The sequence below is a fragment of the Babylonia areolata genome, chromosome 1, assembly GCF_041734735.1.
Source record: "Babylonia areolata isolate BAREFJ2019XMU chromosome 1, ASM4173473v1, whole genome shotgun sequence".
NCBI lineage: Eukaryota > Metazoa > Mollusca > Gastropoda > Neogastropoda > Buccinidae > Babylonia > Babylonia areolata.
In genome coordinates, this window is record NC_134876.1 from 33314607 (window position 1) to 33339606 (window position 25000).

The window sequence follows — 25000 nt, forward strand, 5'->3', positions numbered from 1 at the left end:
TGCCATGGCTCGGTGCGCTCTGCATGTGCAGCATGGGCTGGGCTAACACTGGTGTAGCCACTGTTAGCTCTGTCTTGTTATTGTTGTGTGTGTGTGTGTGAGGGAGGGATGGAGGGAGGGAGGGACAGAGAGAGAGGGGGAGAGAGAGCATTTCGTTTGATACAGACTCCACAAATTCAAGGTCTGAGAGAGAGGAAGAGAAAGAGAGTTTTCAATTAGTATTCTGTACAGACTCTGACTCAACTGTTGATTCTGTCTTATTTAGAGAGAGAGAGAGGGGGGGGGGTAGGGAATTTCGTTTGCATGTGATACAGAGTCAACAAATTCAAGGTATGAGAGAAAGTGAGAGAGAGAGAGAGATGGAGAGGGAAAGAGAGTTTTCAATTAGCATTCTGTACAGACTCTACAAATTCAATGTTTGAAAGAGAGACTGAGACTGAAGATGGTTTATTCACATTAGGCCTCAGCCCCTCGTGAAGGGGAATGTGAACAATATCTAACGAGCTATAACCATGAACATAAGGACTGTATAAGATACAGAAATAAATGTTACAAATCTTTGATCAGAATAAGAAACAGCAATTACTCTATACTTAAAGGCTTTATAAAGATAAATAGACACATTTCTAACAACGCTATCGTCAGTACAAGATAACAATAAAGTCAGCATAAAGAGACAAGGGTGTCGATAATATCTGGGCCGAATATATTTCTTTCTAATATCTTTGAGTGCTTCGCAACTGAGAACAAAATGCACTTCATCTTCCTTTGATTGTTTACACATGGGGCACATTAGATCAGAATCTCTAACTTCTTTGTATCTAAAGTAATGCACAGTCAAGTCAGAGATACGTAGTCTAAACTTCGTCGTCACATATTTCAAATGTCTTTCCAGATTTAAACACAAATATGGCTTTAAATCACGCAAAACGTTCTCTACACACCAAACCTTTCACTTGTGTAAATATGTCGATTCCAGTCGTGCCATCTACAATCTATTAAACGTTGCCGAAATGCATTTACAAAACCAGCTTCACAACCCACTCCCTAACTTAACCATACATGTCCAAACCCATATTCAAACAAACAAACACGCACGTTTGTAGCCCAAGTCTTTTTACCCCTTACATCTAAATCGTATAACAATTTGTAAGCTTTATATGGTAGTCTAAAATCTTCCATTTGCAAACTTCTTAGCCAGTAGCGTATACAATTAACTGCAGAATTTATATATACAGGATAACGATTCGTTTCACCATATACAAGGTCATTTGGGGTTCGCTTATCAACGCCCAGATATCTTTTTATAGCAAACAAATGAACAGCTTCACAGTGGAACACAGCTTTATCTAATCCCCATATTTCTGAGCCATACTGCATTATGGGCTGAACTTGACAATCAAAGAGTTTGATGAACAATTCAAATGAGTTATTGTTAAGAGCAAATAACTTATGCATAATACTTAATAAAGCACATTTGGCCCTACTAGCGAGATCTTTACAGGCAGCAACAAAACTTAAACGTGTAGAGAAAAGAATTCCTAAATATTTGTAGGCATTTTCCACAGGCATTACCACACCGTTGCAAAACCATCTTTCCCTTGCATCTAAATAACCACCCTTTCGAAAGACAATGATATTGCTTTTAGACATGTTAACATTTAACTTAAGAGAATTTGCGGCTTTATATAATTTATTCAATTGAGTTTGCAGTCCCACAACCGTTTCTGAAATCAAACCTATGTCATCAGCTAAGAGGAGAATGAACAATTCAAAGGCATCACACAAAAAAGTACCTCCGTGTCTTCCATAGTTAATAACTTCCATTGCTAGTTCATTTATAAAAATAGAAAATAAAATGGGACTACCTGCCGTACAATCAATATAATCAGTAAAGCTAGCACCACATCTGACTCTTGTTTTAACATGATCATACATACTTTTAATACACTTATACACTTTACCTTTAATACCATTTTTTAGCAAAACAGGCCAAAGAATATTTCGATTAATGGAATCAAACGCTTTTACAAAGTCTACAAAAGCTACGTAAAGTTTACGATTGAATGAGAACTGCTTCTGTATAAGTGCTAATAGAGTAAACATGTGATCAATAGTAGTGTCCTTTTTTAAAACCTGCTTGATGTTCACCTGTAATATCATTTTCCTCTACCCACTCTTGCAGTCTATTATTAATGATTAAACCAAACAGTTTACTGCTTACATCACTAAGACATATACCTCTATAATTATTAGGATCGTAAATGTCCCCTTTCTTAAAGAGTGGCATAATAACTGACTCAGTCCAGCTTAAGGGAAACTCTCCATTATCAAAATGCGTATTAAATAACTTTAAGAAAAACTCCATTACTTTATTGTTTGGATTTTTTAGTAATTCGCTAACGATACCATCTGGCCCAGTTGCTTTCCTATCTTTAAGTTTTCTGAAGGCTAACTGAGAGAGAGAGAGAGAGAGAGAGAGAGAGAGTTTTCGATTTGAGTTTGCTACAGACCCCAGAAATTCAATACACGAGGGAGAGAGAGAGTAAGAGATTGATTTGTATTCAATGCACACTCTACCAGTGGAGGGTGTGTGATTCAACTGAAAATGAGTTTATGCAAATTCTTGTGTGTGTGTGTGTGTGTCTCTGTGTGTGTGTGTGTGTTGTTGTTGTTGTTTTTCCTTTGGATTTCTTGCGAAGTTCTCTACAGCATGGTATGTGAGAGTAAGAGGGCAAAATGGTACAAAGACACAGAGACACATACTAATTCACACGTAGCGTGCACGCGGGTGTGTGTGTGTGTGTTCTCTCTCTCTCTCTCTCTCTCTCTCGAGAGAGAGAGAGAGAGAGAATTCTATGGCGACAGCTCAGGATCGATTCAGCCATTGAAGCGGGGACATCTGGATGATATCAGTGTTCACCTTCCAGTTTCATCGTTCAAGTCTCTCATTACGATTTAACCTTCTTTCGGTGAAACACGGCCAGTTCACATTGAGGCGTCGGGTGGGGCTGCGTAATATATCTACAGTTTATAAGCAGAGAAATGGGGGAGCTAAGAGGGATTCAGAGAAAACAATTTATTCATTTATTTATCAAGACGTCTTGCTGTAGCGCATATTCTTGAAACTTTATGCGCTTTAAAATAATGGCAGGGCACGTACAATTTTTATTCTAGTAGATAAACTTTTCACCTCTCGTTCGTGTGTGTGTGTGTGTGTGCGTGCGTGCGCGCGCGCGCGCGTGTGTGTGTGTGTGTGAACAGAGGTGGAGGAAGCAAACAGACATTGATGGTCCAAACTATCACTTCACCATTCAGTTCTGTCAGTGTCATCAGACGAACACGTTGTTTGATGTAGGGGCAAACTCAAAGGGGAAGAAGGCCAAGTAGACTGTACGATAATGAATTTCGTGTGTGTGTGTGTGTGTGTGTGTGTGTGTGTGTGTGTGTGTGTGAATATGATGACATGAAAGCGACCTAGTGTAAATAGACAGACACGTTTTTCACTTCCCGTTTAGTGAATGTATCATGTTTGTGTGCGCGCGTGTGTGTATGTGTATGATGTGCGTGTGTGTGCATGCGGTTTGTCAATACGTGCGCCTCTCGTTGTGTGAATCCAAAACATTGGAGGATCGTCAGTGTGTGTGTGTGTGTGTGTGTGTGTGTGCGCGCGCTGTGTGTGTGTGTGTGTGTGTGTGTGCTCGGTCCATTCATTGCGAGAGACATGCAGCTCCGGGTTGTCTGTTCGAACAAAAAGACGACTCTCCTTTCCTTTCTACTACTGTCTGGGTTTTTTTTGGTGTGTGTGTGTGTGTGTGTGTGTGTGTGTGTGTGTGTTTCAGTGTGTGTGTGTGTGTTTCAGTGTGTGTGTGTATGTATGTGTGAGTGTGCGTGTGTGGGTGGGTGTTTCAGTGTGTGTGTGTGTGTGTGTGTGTGTTTCAGTGTGTGCGTATGTGTGTGTGTGTGCGTATGTGTGTGTGTGTGTGGGTGGGTGGGTGGGTGTGTTTGTAGGTGGGTGTGTTTCAGTGTGTGTGTGCGAACGTGTATGTGTTCGTGCAAGCGTGCGTGTATGCGTGTGTGTGTGTGTGTGTGGCTGTGTGTGCGTGTGAGATCTTGTTTTCGATCTACAAGCCCAGTTGAAGACGAAGACTTGGAAGTGGCAGACAGAGGGGCCATTTCATCCCAAGAGGGCCCGGTTAGTTATCTGGCGGCACGTCCCAGCTGTAGTGTGGGCCAAAGCGGAGAGGGGTGGGGAGGAAGGCAAGCGTGTGAGAGGAACCAGTCTGGCAAAGATACTGGCACCAACAGGGGACACAACAAACAAATGGTGCTTGGGAGAGGAGAGAGAGAGGGGGGGGGGGTGGGGGGGGGGGGGGGCAGAGGGAGAGATCGCATACAAGTACAGAGAGAGAAGACAGAGACAGAGAGAACTCGAATGTTTTATTGAGGGTTAAAGGATAAAAAAAATACAGGCTTCTTTTTACCATGTCCTCTCTCTCTCTCTCTCTCTCTCTCTCTCTCTCTCTCTCTCTCTCTCTCTCACACACACACACACACACACACACACACACACACACAAAGAAAAAAAGGGAGAGAGAACAAGAACACGGGAGAGAAACAGAAAGAGAGTGGGGCGGAAGGAGAGAGAGAAGAGAGAGTGTGCAGAAAAATAGACACAGAAATATACGTACAGCGTGTGTGTGTTTGTGTGTGTGTGTGTGTGAGGAGAGCGGTAGTGTGGGGATATGATGACCGGTGATACGAAATATGATAGATACTGCGCGTGCGCGCACGCACACACATACACACACGCACACACACACACACACACACACACACACACACACACATAGGAAGATCGGATAGATGTGTATAAACAGGGAACAGACCTACAGAGAGAGAGAGTGGACACATCCATTTTGATAGGGATACAAGAACCCAGAAAAGAGAGAGATTTGTAAATGACACAGACGGAATTCAGGCTTTCACACTACAGTGGCACAGAGAGGCAGACATGGACACACAGAGATGATGCGTTTGTATCTTTCCTTCAGACCTATCCTTCTTTCTGTGTATTTCAGGCCGGCCGTTATGTGTCTTTCAGAGTTTTGTGTCTGTGTCTTTCAGACAGTTCTGTGGTTTTGCTTTTAGACCGTTTTGTCCATGTCCTTCAGACCGTTGTGTGTCTGTGTCTTTCACACCGTTCTGTATCGGTCTTCCTGTCGATAATATGCACGTGATTTTCAGACCGGTGTGTGCGTGCGTGCGCGCGCGCGCGTGTGTGTGTGTGTGTGTGTGTGTGTGTGTGTGTTTCAGACCGTTGTGTGTGTGTGTCTGTGTCCATCTGACCGCCAGTTGTATGGTCTGTGTTTGTCAGAGTGCGGAAGGCGAGGGTCAGAAGGTGCCCGACGAACTGCTGTCCACAGTGCTGAAGTCCAAAGGCGGCGGACCCAAGCCTTTCTCTTACGGTGTCGACCTCAACGAACTCAAGAAGTCAGTCTCCTACATCTCCCTCCCTCCCTCCTGTATGTGCGCGTGTCTGTGTTTGTGCGTGTGTGTGTGTCTATGTGTGTGTGTGTGTGTGTAACGTGTGTGTGTGTGCTGGTCTAGAATGAAAGCCTTTCTTTTTCCGCCGTAACGTCTTCATTGTCGTACTCTTTCCTATAATGCCAAGTAGGTTGTTTTATAATTATTATTAAATGTGTGTGTGTGTGTGTGTGTGTGTGTGTGTGTGTGTGTGTGTGTGTGTGTGTATGTGTGTTTGTGGGTGTGGATGTGTGTGTGTGCGTGTGCGTGTGTGTGTGATGTATGTGTGTGATGTGTGTATGTGTGTGTGCGATGTGTGTATGTGTGTGTGTGTGTGTGTGTGTGTAATGTGTGTGTGATGTGTGTGATGTATGTGTGTGTGTGTGTGTGTGTGTGTGTGTGTGTGTGTGCGATGTGTGTGCACAGGAAAATCGGCCCTCCCACAGCCCCCAAGACGTTCCGGAAGAAACAGTCCTCCCCTGCTGGCGGTCAGGACACAATGGACGACTATCCCACCTACTCCAAGTCAGTGCTCTGGGTCTCTCTTTGCTTGGGAGAAAGGAATGTGTTTACAAATCAACACACACACACACACACACACACACACACACACACACACACACACACACAAATACAAGAACATACGCGGCATGCACACACCCGAACAAGTATGAATATGACTGCCTAAAATGCGCGGGGGTAAACGGAAGAAAAAAGATGGTCACACACGTAAAATGTTACATGTCTGTAGGAGTGTGTATGTGCGTGTGTGTGTGTGTGTGTGTGTGTGTGTGTGTGTGTGTGTGACTGAAACCTGGTTGAATGACACAGGAAACGAATGACGAGCGCGCAGATGGCAACTGTCAATCGGCTCCACTCTACCCAGGTAGGCAGCCTTTTTGTGCAAAATGACTCCGCGTTTGTAAAGCGCTTAGACCATGCATGGTCTGCGACCGAGGATAGGCGCTATATAAATATTCATACCATCATCATCATCATCATTCATACGCCCTCTTTGTCTCTCTCTCCTCAGCAAACCCGCTGCCGGCTTCGTGCAGTCGGACTACCGACGCAAGCACGAGGGAGGGCCCAGGGCGGAGATCGACTCTTCGCCCATCAACGTCAGCATGGGCACCAACCCCAAGAAGCAGTCCATGTCCTTCAAGGTCCTGCAGTGGATGACCGACACAGAGAACACCCCCGATGAGCCAGGTAGACCCAACCGCCCAATCACGCACGCGCGCACGCACCTACACACATACACACGCGCGCATGCACGCGCACACACACACACACACACACACACACACACACACACACACACATATTGAGTCATTTATAGTAGCCGAAATGTATTTTAAGAAATTTTTGTTTTAAGCAACAACAAAAACAAACAACACAACAACCTATGAAAAGCGAGGTATGAAACCAAGTGGCCTTTGTATACATCTTGGAATATTCAGAACCAGTGAGAAGAGATTATATAAAGGCCAGTTGTCCCGTAAACAGTGATTGCTACCGCTAGTATCAGAACGAACCGTTTTGGAATCGTGTTGATCATTTTGTGATCGTGTTAATGCAGCAATCGAAGACCTTTCTGTTCCATCTACTTTTTTTTAAATATTGTTTAAACCGATATCGATATAGTTTCACACACACACACACACACACACACACACACACACACACACACACACACGAGCAAACAACCAACCAAACAAAAACAGTACCAAGAACAAAAAAAAAAGGGGGGGGGGGGAATGGAAAGGCCTACACTTGCCACAGCTTGTCTTTGGAACACTGCATATGCTTCAGAGGATGAGTTTCGCCTTCTGTTCATTGGAAAGATTGAAGAAGCGTTTGTTTCTTTGTTTTGTTGTTTTGTTTGTTGTTGTTGTTTTTAGAGGTGGTGATTGGGGGTGTGGTGGTGGGGGTTCCTTTGGACAAAATATACATTCGCCGAGATAAGATCTGAAGTTATAAAGGGGAATACACTCAGCACCGTGTCACCGATACTGTTCTGCTACGTCGACCTACCCATTAAAAAGCATTTCAAAAGATATCAGTGTTTGTAATGCTGTAGTCTGATACAGTTTGTAACGTTTGTCAGTGACAAAACTACGCAGGGCGGTTAAAAAAAAAACAAGTTCTCAGTGAAGGGAGATAACCTTTTATTTCTCACCGTGGTTTCATTTCTCAGACGTGTCCTTCCGTGCTTTGTGCTTCCCGGGTGATCTGTCAGTGATTCCTGACTCCAGATGCTTTGTATCACTTACTTGATTCTTTAACGTCTGAGTGAGCGAATCTAGCAGAAGTGTAGGTTTTTAAAGCACCAAGTCACGGGTTCCAGCCCTGACGCTGTGTGAGGCAAAATCCCCCTCACATTCTTTCCTCAAAGTTCGTAAAGGTTTGTCTGGATGCTAGTCTTTCAGATGAGAAGGTACGAAGAGGTGTTTAGTAGACAGCAATATTTAGTGCATGTAGAAAGATCCAAAAGCAAAAAAGTCCATGATTATATCCTAGGGGTGAGTGTGGGGGTGGGGGGAGACTTTGACACGGGGCACAAAATGCAGAGCAAAACAAAAACAAGTAATGCGTTTTTGCTAACTGAGAGCTTGTATAGGGTATTTTGCAAAACCTGGTGAAATTACATCATACCGATACTGTTGTGAACAAAACGCCATCAGCTCTCCTGCGTTCCATTCATTGCGAATTGAAAAACAAACAAACAAACAAAAAAACCTTTCATTGCGTTTGACTTTGATTACTGTTTTCGTTGTTGTCGTTGTTGATTTTTTTTTTAAACATAAGAAATGAAAATAAATAACACATTTCAAACAAGGACATGAGGTTTTTACCACTGTCTATTGCATTCCTTTCAGGCCAGCCAGGCATTGCTGAAGTCAAGAACGGTACTGTAACGTGAACGTCTATGTGCCGCTGTGTAGTGCGTAGAGTGTGTGTGTCAGCTAGACTAGCACGCTCCTTTTGTGGCGCAACTTAGAACCTGGCTTATGCTGGGTTTCCTTTTTTTTTTCTCTCTCTCTCTCTTGTTTTTCTCTTGTTTTGTTGTTGTTCTTTTTGCTTCTGTGATGGTCAAAATGTGACCCGCGCTTTCAGTTATGAAACTAATCAGTTCATGGATTCTTTGTTTTCATTTCCATCACGACCACATTATATTTGGGTGGTTTTAAAGATCATTGCAGAAGGAATTTGAGACCATTTGGTGTCTTTGGTTGTGTGACAGTACGGATAATGTTATTTTTTGGATACACCATTGTCTGGGTTCTGTGTCAGTGTTGCAAACTGAGGACCAGTCTTGTTTCCATTTTGACTATCTCCAGTAAATACAGCAGATTTGTTTGTAACATTCAAGTTCTGTATTAGTCATGTCATTTTCTTTTTCCCAGATTTAATGTTTTGTCGATGAAGCAGAAATAAATGAAAATTAATTGTTCTAATCAGGTGTCTGTATTGCTTTTTTTCTGCGCTTTAAACAAGATTTGCCACGTCACTAATATTGTATTTCTCTTTTTCGTCACAACAGATTTCTCTGTGTGAAATTTGGGCCGCTCTCCCCAGAGAGAGCGCGTCGCTACACTGAGAGCGCCACCTTTTTTTTCTTTTCTTTTTTTCCCCTGCGTGCAGTTTTATTTGTTTTTCCTATCGAAGTGGATTTTTCTACAGAATTTTGCCAAGGACAACCCTTTTGTTGCCATGGGTTCTTTTACGTGCGCTAAGTGCATGCTGCACACGGGACCTCGGTTTATCGTCTCATCCGAATGTCTAGCGCCAAGACCACCATTCAAGGTCTAATGGAGGGGGAGAAAATATTGGCGACTGTACCGTGATTCGAAGCAGTGCGCTCAGATTCTCTCGCTTCCTAGGCGGACGCGTTACCTCTAAGCCATGACTCCACTATCATTCGCTGCTTCTCTTTCTATCGCGTCAAACCATATCTATCAGGTCAAACCATTGATGTGATTCATGCTATTATTCATTTTATTATGCTCTGTAAAAAAAAAAATCATACCATCAACATCATTCGTGCTACCACCATACCTACTAATTGACCTCAGAGTGAAAATTTGGACAAAGGATATACTTTTGCTTCTGTGGCTTTTGTTCAATCCGGTCTGCTTTAAACAGTTGCTCCGCGCTATTCTATACTTCGCTTCTTTTTTTATTCACTTCTTTCTCATTGCACATTTTCCTTATTGGCTGTAAACAGGCATGGTTAGTTTTTTTGTCAGGTTGCCTGATTTTATATCTTTCAGCTCAAGTTTGCACAGAATGTCATAATTCAGAGAAACTTGCTGTACACCACAGATTTTATTCACAAATCCAGTTGTCATTCAGTGATTTAATTTTGTTGTTGTAAAATTTGGATGCATTTGAATGGATACATATTGTATTTTATTGTATGATAGTCAGTCGTTTTCGACTATGACCATCAGAACAGCAGAGGAGGTAACTGCTGTCTCGACTATCTGGGCTAGATTTTGATTATAGTGGAGAGTGTCTTGCCCAAGTTATATATATATATATATATATATATATATATATAACTGAGAAATTTAGGAACTGAGGGAGAGAGAGAGGGGGGGGGAGAGGGATGCTATTTATGCAAAGCGAAAATTGTAATAACTGTTCAGTTAAACCAGATTCATCAGCGGTAATTTACAAAGAACCAAAAGAAACTCGAAGTGAGGCAAAGGGAAATAAGCATTAAACAACCAACAATAACAGTAACTGTTGTTCTTTTAAAGTAAAGGAAGAAGACAAACACAGCTTCAAGCCATTTTGCTTCTCAAACGCTACCAACCCGCTGGCATTCAGACGTAACTTGCTTTTTGATACTTAAAAGAGCACCAAAATTACCATACGTTATCTAACTTTCGTTTAAAGCGAAACCTTGCAGCAACAAATAACATGAAAATCTAAAGCTGTATCCTGATTTTAGAGTCCGTCTTGGTAAAAACGTAACGCAAACTTACAGCAACTATAATTAACAAAAACGAAAATGTTAAAGCTGCATTTCTGTCACACTCTGGTTACTCGGGAGTGGGGGTGGGGGGTGTCCTCTGGTTACGTGTGGGATGTGTGAAGCCTCTGGTTACCTGGGGTATGTGTGTTTCGTCTGGTTGCTTGGGAGATGTGTGTGTCCCATAAACGCAGTGACGCCTCCTTGAGCAACTGAAACTGAAACTGAAACTGTGTCCTCTGGTTACTTGGGAGGTGTGTGTGTGTCCCTTCTATGTGTGTCTTCTGGTTACTTGGGAGGTGTGTGTGTCCCTTCTATGTGTGTCTTCTGGTTACTTGGGAGGTGTGTGTGTCCCATGTATGTGTGTTTCCTCTGGTTACTTGGGAGGTGTGTGTGTCCCTTCTATGTGTGTCCTCTGGTTACGTGGGAGGTGTGTGTGTCCCTTCTATGTGTGTCTTCTGGTTACTTGGGAGGTGTGTGTGTCCCTTCTATGTGTGTCTTCTGGTTACTTGGGAGGTGTGTGTGTCCCTTCTATGTGTGTCTTCTGGTTACTTGGGAGGTGTGTGTGTCCCATGTATGTGTGTCCTCTGGTTACTTGGGAGGTGTGTGTGTCCCATGTATGTGTGTTTCCTCTGGTTACTTGGGAGGTGTGTGTGTCCCTTCTATGTGTGTCCTCTGGTTACGTGGGAGGTGTGTGTGTCCCATGTATGTGTGTTTCCTCTGGTTACTTGGGAGGTGTGTGTGTCCCATGTATGTGTGTCCTCTGGTTACTTGGGAGGTGTGTGTGTCCCATGTATGTGTGTCCTCTGGTTACTTGGGAGGTGTGTGTGTCCCTTCTATGTGTGTCTTCTGGTTACTTGGGAGGTGTGTGTGTCCCATGTATGTGTGTTTCCTCTGGTTCCTTGGTTGGAGATGTATGTGTCCCCGGTAACCTGTTCTGGTTCTTGGAGTGGTGGTGTCGTCCATCACACACACACACACACACACACACACACACACTCCAACCTTTACATGTCCAAGGGTGTCCAGCACCTTGCCTCACACGCATCATGACGTCATCCTTATCCGACAGAGCCGCCGCCGAGGTCCCGACGGGCCCAGCGAGACCCCACCGTTCACAACGCGGAGGACGACGAGATGCGCTTCTCGGGCCTGCACTCCAAGTCAGAAATCCCCTCCCGGTCCTTCAAGACCCTGCAGAAAATCCCCAATGAGGGCAGCCACAACCACGCAGGTGACTGGCACTGGCACTGCACCGCTCTCCTGTTTGACCTCCACTTTCGGGGGATGAGGAGTGGGGGGACGGGGGGGGGGGGGGGGGGGGGGGGGGTGGGGGGTAAAACGAAGTCTTGATCGTTGGTTCACTGATGGATAAATGGGTGGATGAATTTTGTTGATTTCATTGTTATTAGTATTTTATCTACTTACGTTTTACTGTCTGGACTTGAAAAAGCAGCTTTCCTTAATGAAGAATGATTATGTATGGGACCCCGGAAAAAAAGATTTTATTCATTAAGTTATGGGGCCGAGAAGTATCGTTAAGAAGAAAAAAAAACTATTGGCACAGCAGCCAACGTTTTACAAGAACGTGTTCTGGTCTTCCGTCGTCAGGAAACCGGCAGTAGTAGAAGAAAAAAAAACTGGAACGCAATTGAAAAAGTCTGGTCTGAAGAAAAAACAAATCTGCCGTATAATTCTGCCTCTGCTGACAACGTGGAATGTGTTATTCTTTATGGGGTAAACAAAACAGCCAGAATGTCAGTTTGGTTGGAGATAAAGCGCCAGCACTGGTTTGTTTTGTTTTGTTTTGTTTTTTTATCGGACTTGCTTGAATACACAAGCCACAAGGCAAATGTAATGACATTCCCAGTTACTACTGCCTACTCCCCCCCCCCACCCCCACCCCCCAGACCACCTTATCAGTGTCCTCCTAGTTACCCCCACCCTCTTCCCATCCCCTCCGCCCCTCACTCACCATCCTGCTTGGGACCGTGAATTGACTTCGAACCTTGCTTTCCTTTAAAAAAAAACAAACAAAAAAACACCAGCAACAACTGAATCTTCATATTTAGTAAAACGTGCTAAACTGTGTTTGTGTTGGGAAAAAAAAAGCCCAAAAAACCAGAGGCTTACTTTTAGCAGGAAAACAGTTGTTTTTCAGTTTGATAATCACAGCGTATTCTGGAGTGTATATTTCATGAATCATTCTACACAGTCATTTGAAATGCTTCTATCATGCCTTCTACAGAGATGATTTATAGCTTGCACAATTGTAGCAGTATCAGAAATACCTAGTGCCAGATCTATCATGTCACTTGCATATTTGTTTAACTCTGCGATCAGTTTTATTTCGCTTATCACGTGTATGTGCGTATGTAAAGCAGAGTGTGTAATAGCACAATGCTTTGCCGAGTCAGTTGCAAATGTGTCAGAGATTACTAGCAATCAGCTAGTTGTATTTAGTTTTGCACGATGTGTCTTTGTATGAAATAATTATTATGAATCTAACGGTGCGCGCGCGCGCGCGTGTGTGTGTGTATGCGTGCGTGCATGCGTGCGTGTGTGCGTGAGAGAGAGAGAGAGAAAGAGAGAGATGCAATGGTGATTCTAAATTCAAGCGTGCGTGTATATATATAATTATATATATATATATATATGTGTGTGTGTGTGTGTATGCGTGCGTGCGTGTGTGTGTTTATGCGCAAGCAAATGTAGGGACAAGAAAGTGTCAGGTTGTTTTTTAATTGTATTTTGCCACTTTGCTGTTTCTTAAATGCATATTTCTGTAATGCCTAGGGATCTTCGGCGATAAGCATTTTGTAATATGTTATCATTATTATTGTGATGATTGTTATTGATGTCTGAAATGACAAGTGCATGGTGGTAGACGTTTTCCTTTAATTAACTTTTTTTTTAAAGAATGTCATGCATCATTTTAATCGAATACTTTGCCCCTTTTAACGTGCCTTTTTTTTTCTTTTTTTTTTCGTTTTGCATTAAAGTTAAACATCTTTATTTCTTAACAGTTGAACTCACTGATGCTCACCGACGTTTACTTTCTTATTTTGCCGGTTTTGTTAAGTTATTGGTTATTGATAACGTGCTGACTCTTGTCTTGATGCACTCGTGCACGTGATACTCGCCGTCTCTGTTGTCAGTGTGCAACTAATTCTCACCTTGCCCTGTACCCGTCTGTCTGTGGCTGCCCTTGCAGAGGAGAAGGGCGATGGTAAGGAGGAGGAAGAGGAGCGTGTAGGTAGCTATGACGAAACGTCCATTCGCTACAAAGGCAAGCACATTCCCTCCCCTTCCTTCAGGGTGCTGCAGACCTGGGCGGAAACGGACCCCTTGGACAGTAAGTATCATGTGTTTCACGCCTGGAGCCTTCGCTGGATTAGCTGCTGAGCATCCTCCGTGGATAACACACACACACACACACACACACACACACACACACACATCTTTTGATGATCAGTGTTTACTGGTCGTTCTTTCTTCTTCTTTTTTTTTTTTTTTAGGGGTTGGGGTGGGAAGGGTGGGTGGAGGTGAACTGGTATCTGTTGAAGTATCAGTCCCTTCTACGATATGTTACAGTGGATGAACACTTAATTCCGCTGAATGCTGCTGATTATTTATCTTGGTTCACGTACACACGCGGTTTGATAACGATCAAATGTCAATTGTCCTGTGGGTTTATATTGGTTCATAGTACACGCGCGGTCTGATAATGATTTTATGTCAAATGTCCTGTGGGTTTCTGTTGGTTCAAAGTACACACGCGGTTTGATAGTAATTTTTAAATGCCAAATGTACTGTGGGTTTCTACTGGTTCAAAGTAAACACGCGGTTTGATAATGATTAAATGTCAAATGTCCTGTGGGTTTCTATTGGTTCAAAGTACACACGCGGTTTGATAATGATTAAATTTCAAATGTCCTGTGGGTTTCTATTGGTTCAAAGTAAACACGCGGTTTGATAATGATTAAATGTCAAATGTCCTGTGGGTTTCTGTTGGTTCATAGTACACACGCGGTTTGATAATGATTAAATGTCAAATGTTCTATGGGTTTCTATTGATTCAAAGTACACACGCGGTTTGATAATGATTAAATGTCAAATGTCTTGTGGGTTTCTATTGGTTCAAAGTACACACGCGGTTTGATAATGATTTAATGTCAAATGTCCTGTGGGTTTCTATTGGATCAAAGTACACACGCGGTTTGATAATGATTAAATATTCAAATTTATGTCCTGTGGGTTTCTACTGGTTCAATGTACACACGCGGTTTGATAATGATTAAATGTCAAATGTCCTGTGGGTTTCTATTGGTTCAATGTACACACGCGGTTTGATAATGAATGTGTTTCGATAGTCCTGTGGATGACAGGTTACTTACACAGGAAATAAAAGTCATTTACGCAATAGGTGACAGCGGATCCAAAGTGGATTCTGTAGATCGTTACCGATCACCCATTATATATTACGTACACTCGCTTTTGATCATGTATATTCATTTTTGCTCATTTACCTCCTTTGAAAAAGAGACACGTTTACACAGTAGCAATCTCTTACACAACCCGTGATAGTGGACCCAGATTGGATTCTTCAGACCACCAGTAGTCCAGGACTGATTTTAGTTGTTTTTTTAAGCGGATCAAAACAGACACTTGCTAATGACAGAGCTTCACAGAATTCAGTGAAATATTCGTGATCATGTCATCATAGTGTTCTTCGGAAAATAAGTTTTCATGTTTGTCCTTAAACGAAGGTAACGTGTCTTGATGAACCGTGATGCATAGTCTTCGCAAAGCCAGTTGTTTTCTCACTTACAAAACGCATGAAAGGTTTAGTGTTCATTAAGAATCTCATCTGTGGTTGTCTAAGACAGTATCATCAATGTTAAAGAGGAAAAGAAATATGTGCTGAGATTATGTATAAGCAAATAGATTTTAAAAAGATAGAAAAAAAAAAGAAGAAAGAAATGTAACGCGACGTTTCACTCACACAACTCTTGATTCATCAGAAGGATAGTTTTATCTTTAAATGAAATAACAAAAAGGTAACTACCGATTGTAAGGATGCAGATATTCTCACTTAATGGATTGTACAAAATATAATTTCATTTTGTGATTCATAACCAGATGATTGGTATGAATTTTGTAACACTTCATAAACACTTCTGTTTTCGCGAGTTGATTCAAGCCACCACATTGTTGCCATGTGTGAGAGAGTTACTTCCCTTGAGCTGCGCCACAAAATGGGCTGAGTTGTTCGGCATGCATGCTTGTTATTCTGGTCAAACTCCCTTCATCCCGAACTGATTTGCTTCGCTTTCGCTTTATTGGAAGTTGATCTTCAGTGCTTAATTGATGAAAGTTAATTCAAGCTCTCCCTTCCTCCCCACCTCTCTCTCTCTCTCTCTCTCTCTCTCTCTCGTCTGTGTGTGTGTGTGTGTATTTGTGTGTGTCTGTGTTTCTTTTGTTCGATTGTTTATTTGTTTGTTTGTTTTTGTTGTTTTGTTTTTCTTTTCTTTTAACAAAGCCTGCTTTCTTATTTGGGTTTCAATTTTTGTTTCACAGAAAGTGACTGCGGAAGTAAATAGTTTTATGGACACAGTTTTTTTTTTTTTTGTTTTGTTTTTTCTGTTTTATTCATTTTTTCAAAGACAGTCCAGCATAGTTTCAAAGATTATACTCTATATAGATTGTTGAACAGATTCATGTCTATCGTGTTTTGTTTTTTGCGGGGTCCAATTAATCGCGTATACTTTATTTCATTCTTTGAATTTGACATGTTATTTACTTGAGTTTTCTTCACATTTCATTCGTATTCCAATTCATAATATTTTGTTCGCTTGTTTAGTTTACAATATTCCTTGCTCCTCAAAACGTTAATAAGATATCGGATTCAAGGTTCCTAGACATTGTGTGAAAGAAAATGTCAGCAAACTATTTAGTGTGCAAGTTATACTATAGCAACAGTCATTCGAAATGTGGATGTGTTTTGGTTTCATAACTTTTCTTTGGTTTCAAGTTAAGTGTGATTAACCATTTGCATTGATTGCATGACTGACAGAAAATTTTGGACGAATTGGTTTTCTTATTGCTGTTAAAAAGGGAAAATGGATTGACTGGAAGTAGCCCCCAACATGCATACTGTGAGATGCGTTTATGGGTGTTTGTTCCATCGTTTGGTCGTGGGTCTGGTCACATATATGTTTTGATCTGCATTAATTAGTTTAATAAATGCAACAGAATGTGTAAAAATGGGAATGGGTTTTGGTGAATAAAATAACACACTTTTTGTTGCCAAAGTCAAAAGAGTTTTTGATAGTAATCTGGAAAAACCATGACGACGTTTTAAGAGCTTGTTTCATATATTTATTAACTGACCACGTTCTGGGGTGGATTTTTTTCATTTGTATTTTAATTCAACATTTCATTTCTAGTTATTAAATACACTCTTGGTCTTGGAGTAAAGACAGTGAGTGTGTTGTTTGCGTGTTTCATGTAACTGCACTAATTCAGAAGAATGCTCTTCATTGCGTCCATAAGTCGTCTGATCCTTTCACGATTTTACTACACTTTTAACGGCATTGTCCGCTCCTTTCCTTCTCACCATAAGTTATCTTTTGTCTTTGTTTTCATACTGGTTTATTAATTCACCATTTTATTGACTCACTTGTGTAAACAAAATGAGTCTATGTTTTAACCCGGTGTTCGGTTGTCTCTGTGTGTGTGTGTCTGTGTGTCCGTGGTAAACTTTAACATTGACATTTTCTCTGCAAATACTTTGTCAGTTGACACTAAATTAGGCATAAAAATAGGAAAAATTCAGTTCTTTTTAGTCATCTTGTTTAAAACAATATTGTACCTCTGGGATGGGCACAAAAAAATAAAAAATGAAGCCTAATTATATGCAAACTGCATTTCCTGTTATATTCATATTTTTTGTATTCTCTAAACTTGGCACTTTGATCTGATATTCGAGCCAACAACAAGAGCAGTCATAATTATCATTTTTTTGTTCAAACAGGAACTTCTTTTGCTAAGCATGGAAGTTTTATTTATTTTGCAAACATTTATGGTGCATAGTAAAAAAAAGGGAAATTACTCTAATTAATGCTAGGGGACTTAATTTGCTTTAAACTGATCTTTCTCATCTTAAACATTACATTTTGAAACAAGAGAGGCAAGGCCTTCAAGACTCACTTGTGATGCACTTTTTTTTAAATCCAAGCTTTTTATGTATTGAGTCTAATTTCAAAATGTAATGTTTAAGATGAGAAAGATCAGTTTAAAGCAAATTAAGTTCCTGTTTGAACAAAAAATGATAATAATGACAGATCTTTTGTTGGGTCGAATATCAGATCAAAGTGCCAAGTTTAGAGAATACAAAAAATATAAATATAACAGTAAATGCATTATACTCAATACATAAAAAGCTTGGATTTTTTTTAAAAGTGTACCACAAGTGAGTCTTGAAGGCCTTGCCTCTCTTGTTTATTTATGTATTCATGTATTTATTTGTTTATTTACTTGTTTACTTGTTGTTGTTGTTGTTTTTTTACCTGGTTTGAGGTAGCAAGGTTTTGTGTATGCTGTGTTTCTGTGTTACTTTTTTGATAATTGTTTTAGCTACAGTGGTTACATGTTGAAATTTCAAAATCTGCTTTAACTGGCTCGGGAAATAATAAAGAAAGAAAAAAGGGAAACGAGAAAATCTGCCTGTATAAGGGACTTCAAACAGAGCATGATAAAAGTTCATCTTAAAACTCTGGAAATGTAACGAATTAATGATTTGGTTAACTTAGTTTGGATCAAACACAAAGGAATGGGAGCCCTTTCACCAAGATATGACTGCTTTTCCCTCTACCTCCATTGTGTGTGTGTGTGTGTGTGTGTGTGTGTGTTGAAGATGTACTAAGGTACATTGACGTTTACTCAACAATGGGAGGAAAAACCCACGAGTCGTGTGCATATGATGTGCAAGAGGCCTCTGCCCGACGATTTTTTGCTGTGTTGCTAACAAACCACTCACATGCTTCTTTGTGGTGCCGACAGCCTCTTGACTAAACTTTCAAGCGCCTTGAAAACATGCGCTGCATCATGTTAACAGTGTGGCAGTAAGAATGAAACTGATCATGTCTCTCTCCTCCACCCAATTCTATCTCTCCCCTCTGTCTCTCTCTCTCTCTCTCTCTCTCTGTCTCTCTCTGTCTCTCTCCTCTCTCTCTCTCTCTCTCTCTCACACACACACACACACACACACACACACACACACATCCCCATCCTCTACACACACACACACACACACACACACACACACACACACACACACACACCAACCACACCACACCACACCACAACACACAACACCCTAACACACACACACACACACACACACACACACACACACACACACACACACACACACACACACACACGCACGCACGCACAACACAACACAACACACAACACCCTTAAACACACACACACACACACACACACACACACACACACACACACACACACACACACACACACTACTGAGACCACCACTAACCCACTGAATCTGTCTGACCCCTCACCTACCCACCACCCCATGCCCGCCGTAGCGACGGGTCAGCAGGAGGAGGAGGACGATGGTCTGCCGGACACCCTGGACCCTGAGGAGATGACGGACCGCCGCTACAAGGGGGGCCACATCCCCTCCAAGGTCTTCAAGCACCTCCAGAAGACTGTCGGGGATGACACGCCCGAGACGCCTTCCCAAGCTGGTCAGTGTGGTAGTGAGAGGGAGAGGGAAGGGGTTGGGGGGGAGGATGGGTGGGGGGGGGGTGGAGGAAAGGGAGGTGAGATGGGTGTGGGGTACTTTGAGGGGGTCGGAGTGGGGGTGGGGGATACAGAATGTGTGTGATTTGCTGTTGTGTTGGTGGTGGTGGTATGTTGTGTTGGGTGTTGTGTGGTGTGCGTGTGTGTGTTGGTGTTGTGGTGTGTTGTGTGTGGTGGTGTGTTGTGTGTGTGTGTGTGTTGGTGTTATGGTGTGTGTGTTAGTGTTGTGGTGTGTTGTGTGTGTTGGTGTTGTGGTGTGTTGTGTGTGTGTGTGTTGCTGTTGTGGTGTGTGTGTGTGTGTTGGTGTTGTGGTGTGTTGTGTGTGTTGGTGTTGTGGTGTGTGTGTGTTGTTGTTGTTGTGGTGTGGTGTGTGTGTGTGTGTGTGTGTGTGTGTGTGACAGAGAGAGATGGGGGAATTGAACGGTTGTAAAGACAACTCAGGGAATGTCAATGTACCGTGGAAAAAAGGGGTAGATTGGAGATAATGTAGGAGGAGGGTGACGGAAAAGGGAGTAGTGATTTTGAAAGGAAGGCGTGGGAGGTGGGGGGGGGGGGTGGATAGTGAAGCAGGGGGGCTAGAAAAGTACACAGAAAGACTGCATCATTGCTTGAAATGTACATCTTTCTCCTTCTGCTCCCACCCCCCTCCCCCAGGCCCACCCCCCTTTGAAAAAAAAACACCCGAAAATAAGTGATCAATGGTTCTCTCTTTCACTCTTTGTTTTATCCCCCTGTCCATCCAGAGCAACAAAATGGCGACGCCACTGCCTCGCGCGCAGCAGCCAAAGCCCCGGCACATGACGTCACCGCCACAGACTTCTAGTCATGACGTCATCACGGAGTCCTCGTGATATGATGACGACACATCACACCCGCCTGTGCGCAAGTCACCCCCCAATGAAGGATTTCCAAGGATCACACAGCTTGGATATGTAAGAAGCAAACGCAAAGATAAAACTATAAAGATAAAGACTGGTCGCTGTTCAAAAGAAGTAGTGTTGTTATCAGTGTATAATAATATCAGAATGGTTCTTCTTACCCTAGAACAGAAGTTTTTATATCATTCTTCTTGTTCGCCTCTCTCTCTCTCTCTCTCTCTCTCTCCTCTTCTCTAAAAAGCAGAGGTGGTGTGTGACTTTCGTGCAATGGTTTTCAGTGCCTTCGTTATTTTGATAAAATGTCGTTGTTGTTGTTGACCAGTTGGAGAAGGATTGGGTCAGTGGTGTTTGTCGGGGGCTGTCAGGACGGGTGGTTGCTGCCAGGCCTCGAGGGACTGTCCCAACTTTCTGTAGTTCGCTCACTCATAAAACCTTTCGTCCATGTAGCTTTTTTTGTTTTCTTTCTTGGAAGAAAAAGAAATCGATACTTGCGGTGCTTATTACAGTTTGATGTGCAAGAGAGAATACTTATGGGAGGGGGGGGTGAGACATTGATGAAAATGGTGATCGTTGTTTGGGTTGTTTGTTTGGTTTTCGAGCGAATCTTGGCTGTTTAAAAAAAAAAGTGTTTGGGTGCGGAATGACGACATGGAATTTGGTGGAAATGACTTCCTTCTGACCCTTCCCTACCCCCCCTCCCATCCCCCTTTCTGTTAGTTCACACACACACACACACACACACACACACACACACACACACACACACACAACAGCAACAACAACAACAACAACTCTGTGCTTTTTTTTTTTTTAAAGAAATTCTTTCAGACTGATTGCTCGTTTTTTGCACAGGCAGATTTTGAAGGTAATCTAACTGTGTGTATGTTATGGAGAAAGTTGCCATATTTAATCAGTTTATACTGCCCAACGTACACACACACACAGACACACACACACACACACACACACACACACACACAAGGACAAGATGACCGTAGCTTTTGACAAAATGTGTGATCAACATTTTAAACAATCTCAGCACATAGTGTTTCATGCAACGTGATTCTTTTCTCTTTTTTTCTTTTTTTCAATCTCTTTTGTTTTGTTTTCTTATACCATAATAGATGCAAAAAATTTAAATCGCTGTGAATATGTGATGTATCATTTCCCGTTGTACTATTCTAAGCCATCGTGAATGTACATATGATGATGATGATGAAGCTATTGTCTGTGTTAACCGCTTCCAGCCTTCTTTCCCTTGGTATACTGCTGTTATTGTATATACCTACATAGAATAATGAACTGCTGTGTTATCCCATTTTAAGCTGTTCACGTAGTGGTCACGTAGCGCGAGTACGGCTAGAAAAAAAGTGGTGTGACTGCTGTGTTGACATTACACATGTATATACATCGTTTTGCCTATTTGTAAGTATGTACAGTATTTTGTTAGAAAATATCGGTCGTAGAGCACTCTTATTTAAAGTCAGAAGTGATGCTGGGGACGTTAAAAGGAAGCAAGCATGATTCATAACACAACGTGTGGATACTTCAGAATTTTTTATTTATTTTTATTTTATGTATGGTGATTGCAGACGTGTTTCCCGGCAGCTTGTGTAACTTTTTATTTCATCCCCGAAAATAATTCTAATACTGGAAGAAGTTCCACAAAGTGTATCCAAGTGAAATTTGGATAATTCAATGCAACTGTACAAACTCTTCCACAAAACGCTAGCATTAAGGAACCTGTTCTCCAAGTCCAGAAGTTTTTTTGGTGTTTTTTTGTTTAGGGTTGTTGTTTTTTGTGTTTTTTTTCGAAATAATAAATGATTAGATTATGGAGCCTTTTCTCTTGATCCTCAAATCTTCTGTCCTGGCAGAATAGCAAATCTAGATGCCGTGCTACCTTTTGCATTTGTGTTGGTGTTGTAGATGTGCTGCTTGAAGTGTATTATTGACCAATTACAAGTGTGCTTTGAATGTACCATGTGATCATACAACTGGTTTTTTTTATATTTTTATTTGTCAACGAAGTGAGCCAATCAGCGATTGGAGCTCTTTTTTTCCGTCAGGCACGACTGTTTATGATATGATCCGATAAACCATCCTGAGTCGACCTTTTTGCTTTTTGTTGAATATCCGGAAACGTTACATTTTTTTTTACTGTTCATTTTACATGCTTCAAGGATTGTAAGAGTATCGATCAATACTTTCCGTCATTTCAACATCTACTGGATAAAAAACATGTCAGTAGCACCTGAAGTTTAATTCTGTTATCAAATGAAGGTCATGATGAGCCTCTACGGAAGAGAAATCGGGCTTTTGTGAGCAGTGTATTCGACGTCCCAAAGATTCAGCGAGATTGAATATTTCGTGACAGGGTTGTTTTTTTGTGTGTGTTTTTGAAGAGTGGTGGATGGAATGTAGTCCAGAAGTAAGTGGGTTGGCAGTACTTCCAAGCGTTGGTTGGTTCAGGGAGATAATTCGGCGAATTGTGTCCCGTGGAAATGTGGCTAAAGTGAGTTAATGGTCTCCCTTCTTCCCCTTTGCGATTAAGTTTCGTTTCCCTCACACACACACACACACACACACACACACACACACACATATATATATATATATATCTCTTCACTTAGTGTTCTCACATGTGTGCAATGCATGGAGCTTGGACATTTTAATTCGCGGTTGGTTTTTTGTGTGGTTTTTTTTTTTGGTGTTTTTATTTGTTTGTTTCTGTCTTTAATTCAATAAATTTCCAAACCTTTGTTTTCTCTCTCAGGTGTTTCTGTTAACACACCAACCCTGTAATCATTCAGAATTATAACGGAATGCTGTCCATGCGATGTATAAAATATCTATTTTTTATTGAAGGTGTACAACTATTCATTTTCTTCTCCCTGCTGTTTTCAGTCTTAAGTTATTGGTTTTTGTGTCTGTAATGGCTGCTTTAGTTGTGTGTCTGTGTATGTGTGTGTGTGTGCGTGTGTAAATGTCAGTGCACATCTACTTATTAATTAAGTGGCCTATAAAGCCACACAGAACAGCAATGACATGCTTGTAAAATTTGCAGCTTTCGATTGTGTAACATACAAAATGGTCGAAGATCAGGACTGATCTACAAGTACTCGTATTAGTGACGAGTTATTAAAATATAGTAAGTGTATTATACGGTGTGCTCTCTCTCTCTCTCTCTCTCTCTCTCCAATAAAACCTTTTCAGTTGGGTATGTTGAGTAAAGGAGGATGCACAGCATTAAGAGATACATAATTTGTTTTGTGTTGACAAGTAGAAAATGAAGGCGCAAATTCTGTACACACAGCCATGGTGTTAGACTTTCTTCACTCTATCTTTCTGTGTTGCTGTTGATGTTGTTTAGGAGAGGACACGTTTCGGAACAAAGATGTCCCGTTTTCCATTTCTAGAAATATTTAGATACGAATTATCCAGCAGCCGGCGTATTTGAGCGTAGCATCACCATCCTACCACCCTCCCGTCTCCCGCGTTCCCTATCTGTACTCCCTCCCGTCCTGGGAAACCTCTCGTGTGTGGCTGTCATTGACTGCCGACACCGGAAGTTCACGAAACAAACCAAAGTTTGAGGGACTTCACAAAGCCATGGTTTAAGAAATAATGTTCAGGGGCTTCATAAAATCGTCTGTGTCCCAGTTAAGGAAAAGGGATGAGATTCGGGACAATGCAGCATGCTATGATCCTTTAGCGACATGTTGGCAAGAAAAGTAAGCAGGCCTCTGATCTATGTTGGTCATGGTTTTGTTGTTGTTTTGTTTGTGTGATTTTTTTTACCGGTTCCGTGTGAGGGAAGCAAACAAAGAAATGAACAAACAGAAAAGAACCTTTGAAGAATTAACGTGGTTTCTGGTTAAACCGCTTCCATGTGGGGGGGAGTAGAGAAAGGAAGAAAGAAAGAAAGGAATGAGTGCGTGCTGAAGCTGGCGTTACCTAGCCATTTTCGCCCTTTGTCTTGTAGCTTTGATCATGTATTGATTGTATCGGCGATCGATGCTGTTAAAAGACAAAAGGTTGAGCCTGGAGTCAAACGAAGTCTGCGGTGACTGTTTATACAGATTCTGCTGAATACCTTTAAAACAAACATAGGAATGGGATTGTCTGAGAAACAAATATCTTGATAACATGAATTACACCCCCTCCTATTGCTTCTCCACCACCTCTCCTTCCCATTTCTTCGTCTTCGTTTTCTCTTCTGCTCCCAAACCCATACTAAGCGTTTGGTATAATCATATCACACAGGTTTTGTCATAAGTGCGTTGGGTTATGCTGCTGTCAGGCATTGGTTGATTGATTTGATTGATATGGATACTTATATAGCGCCTATCCTCGGTCAGAGACCTGGCTTTAAGCGCTTAGCGGATGTGGTGTAGCGTATGTGGAGGTTTCTTTGTCCGAACGCAGTGACGCCTCCTTGAGAAACTGAAACTGAAGACTGAAACTTGTCTTATCTGCCTTCATAAGAAGCCTGGAGTGCGAAACCGTTTCACAAAGAACAGGAGTCGATGAGGTGGCGCACGGGAATCATAAGAACAGAATTAGCACGTGTCTCATATCATTCTTTGATAACTTTGTCTAAATCAACACATTACATAAAAATGAAAAATAAAATACCAGTGTCTCGCCAAACGTGTTCACCATCATGTTATAATGAGATAAGTAATAATGATAATATAAACGATGCTAATAATAATAAAATCAATGATAATGATGATGATAGCAATAATGATAAAATTCAATGCTTAATACTTGG

The 25000-nt window shown here is 41.7% G+C and overlaps 1 protein-coding gene across 8 annotated transcripts in view; it reads left to right on the plus strand.

The window, feature by feature from the left end:
* LOC143282031 (uncharacterized) overlaps positions 1-25000 on the plus strand; it is a 101595-nt gene that overhangs the window by 75481 nt on the left and 1114 nt on the right. For 5 of the 8 annotated variants that reach the window (XM_076587459.1, XM_076587511.1, XM_076587468.1 and 2 more), the window contains 8 exons: positions 5378-5493; positions 5953-6051; positions 6560-6738; positions 8409-8438; positions 11583-11744; positions 13725-13865; positions 19129-19290; positions 20089-25000. The exon at positions 20089-25000 is cut by the window's right edge and continues 1114 nt beyond it. In XM_076587459.1, coding sequence (XP_076443574.1) covers positions 5378-5493; positions 5953-6051; positions 6560-6738; positions 8409-8438; positions 11583-11744; positions 13725-13865; positions 19129-19290; positions 20089-20168 — 969 coding nt within the window. In that variant the 3' untranslated portion in view covers positions 20169-25000. The remainder of the gene's footprint in view (positions 1-5377; positions 5494-5952; positions 6052-6559; positions 6739-8408; positions 8439-11582; positions 11745-13724; positions 13866-19128; positions 19291-20088) is intronic. The other 3 variants (XM_076587493.1, XM_076587501.1, XM_076587476.1) reach the window with 3 other exon arrangements.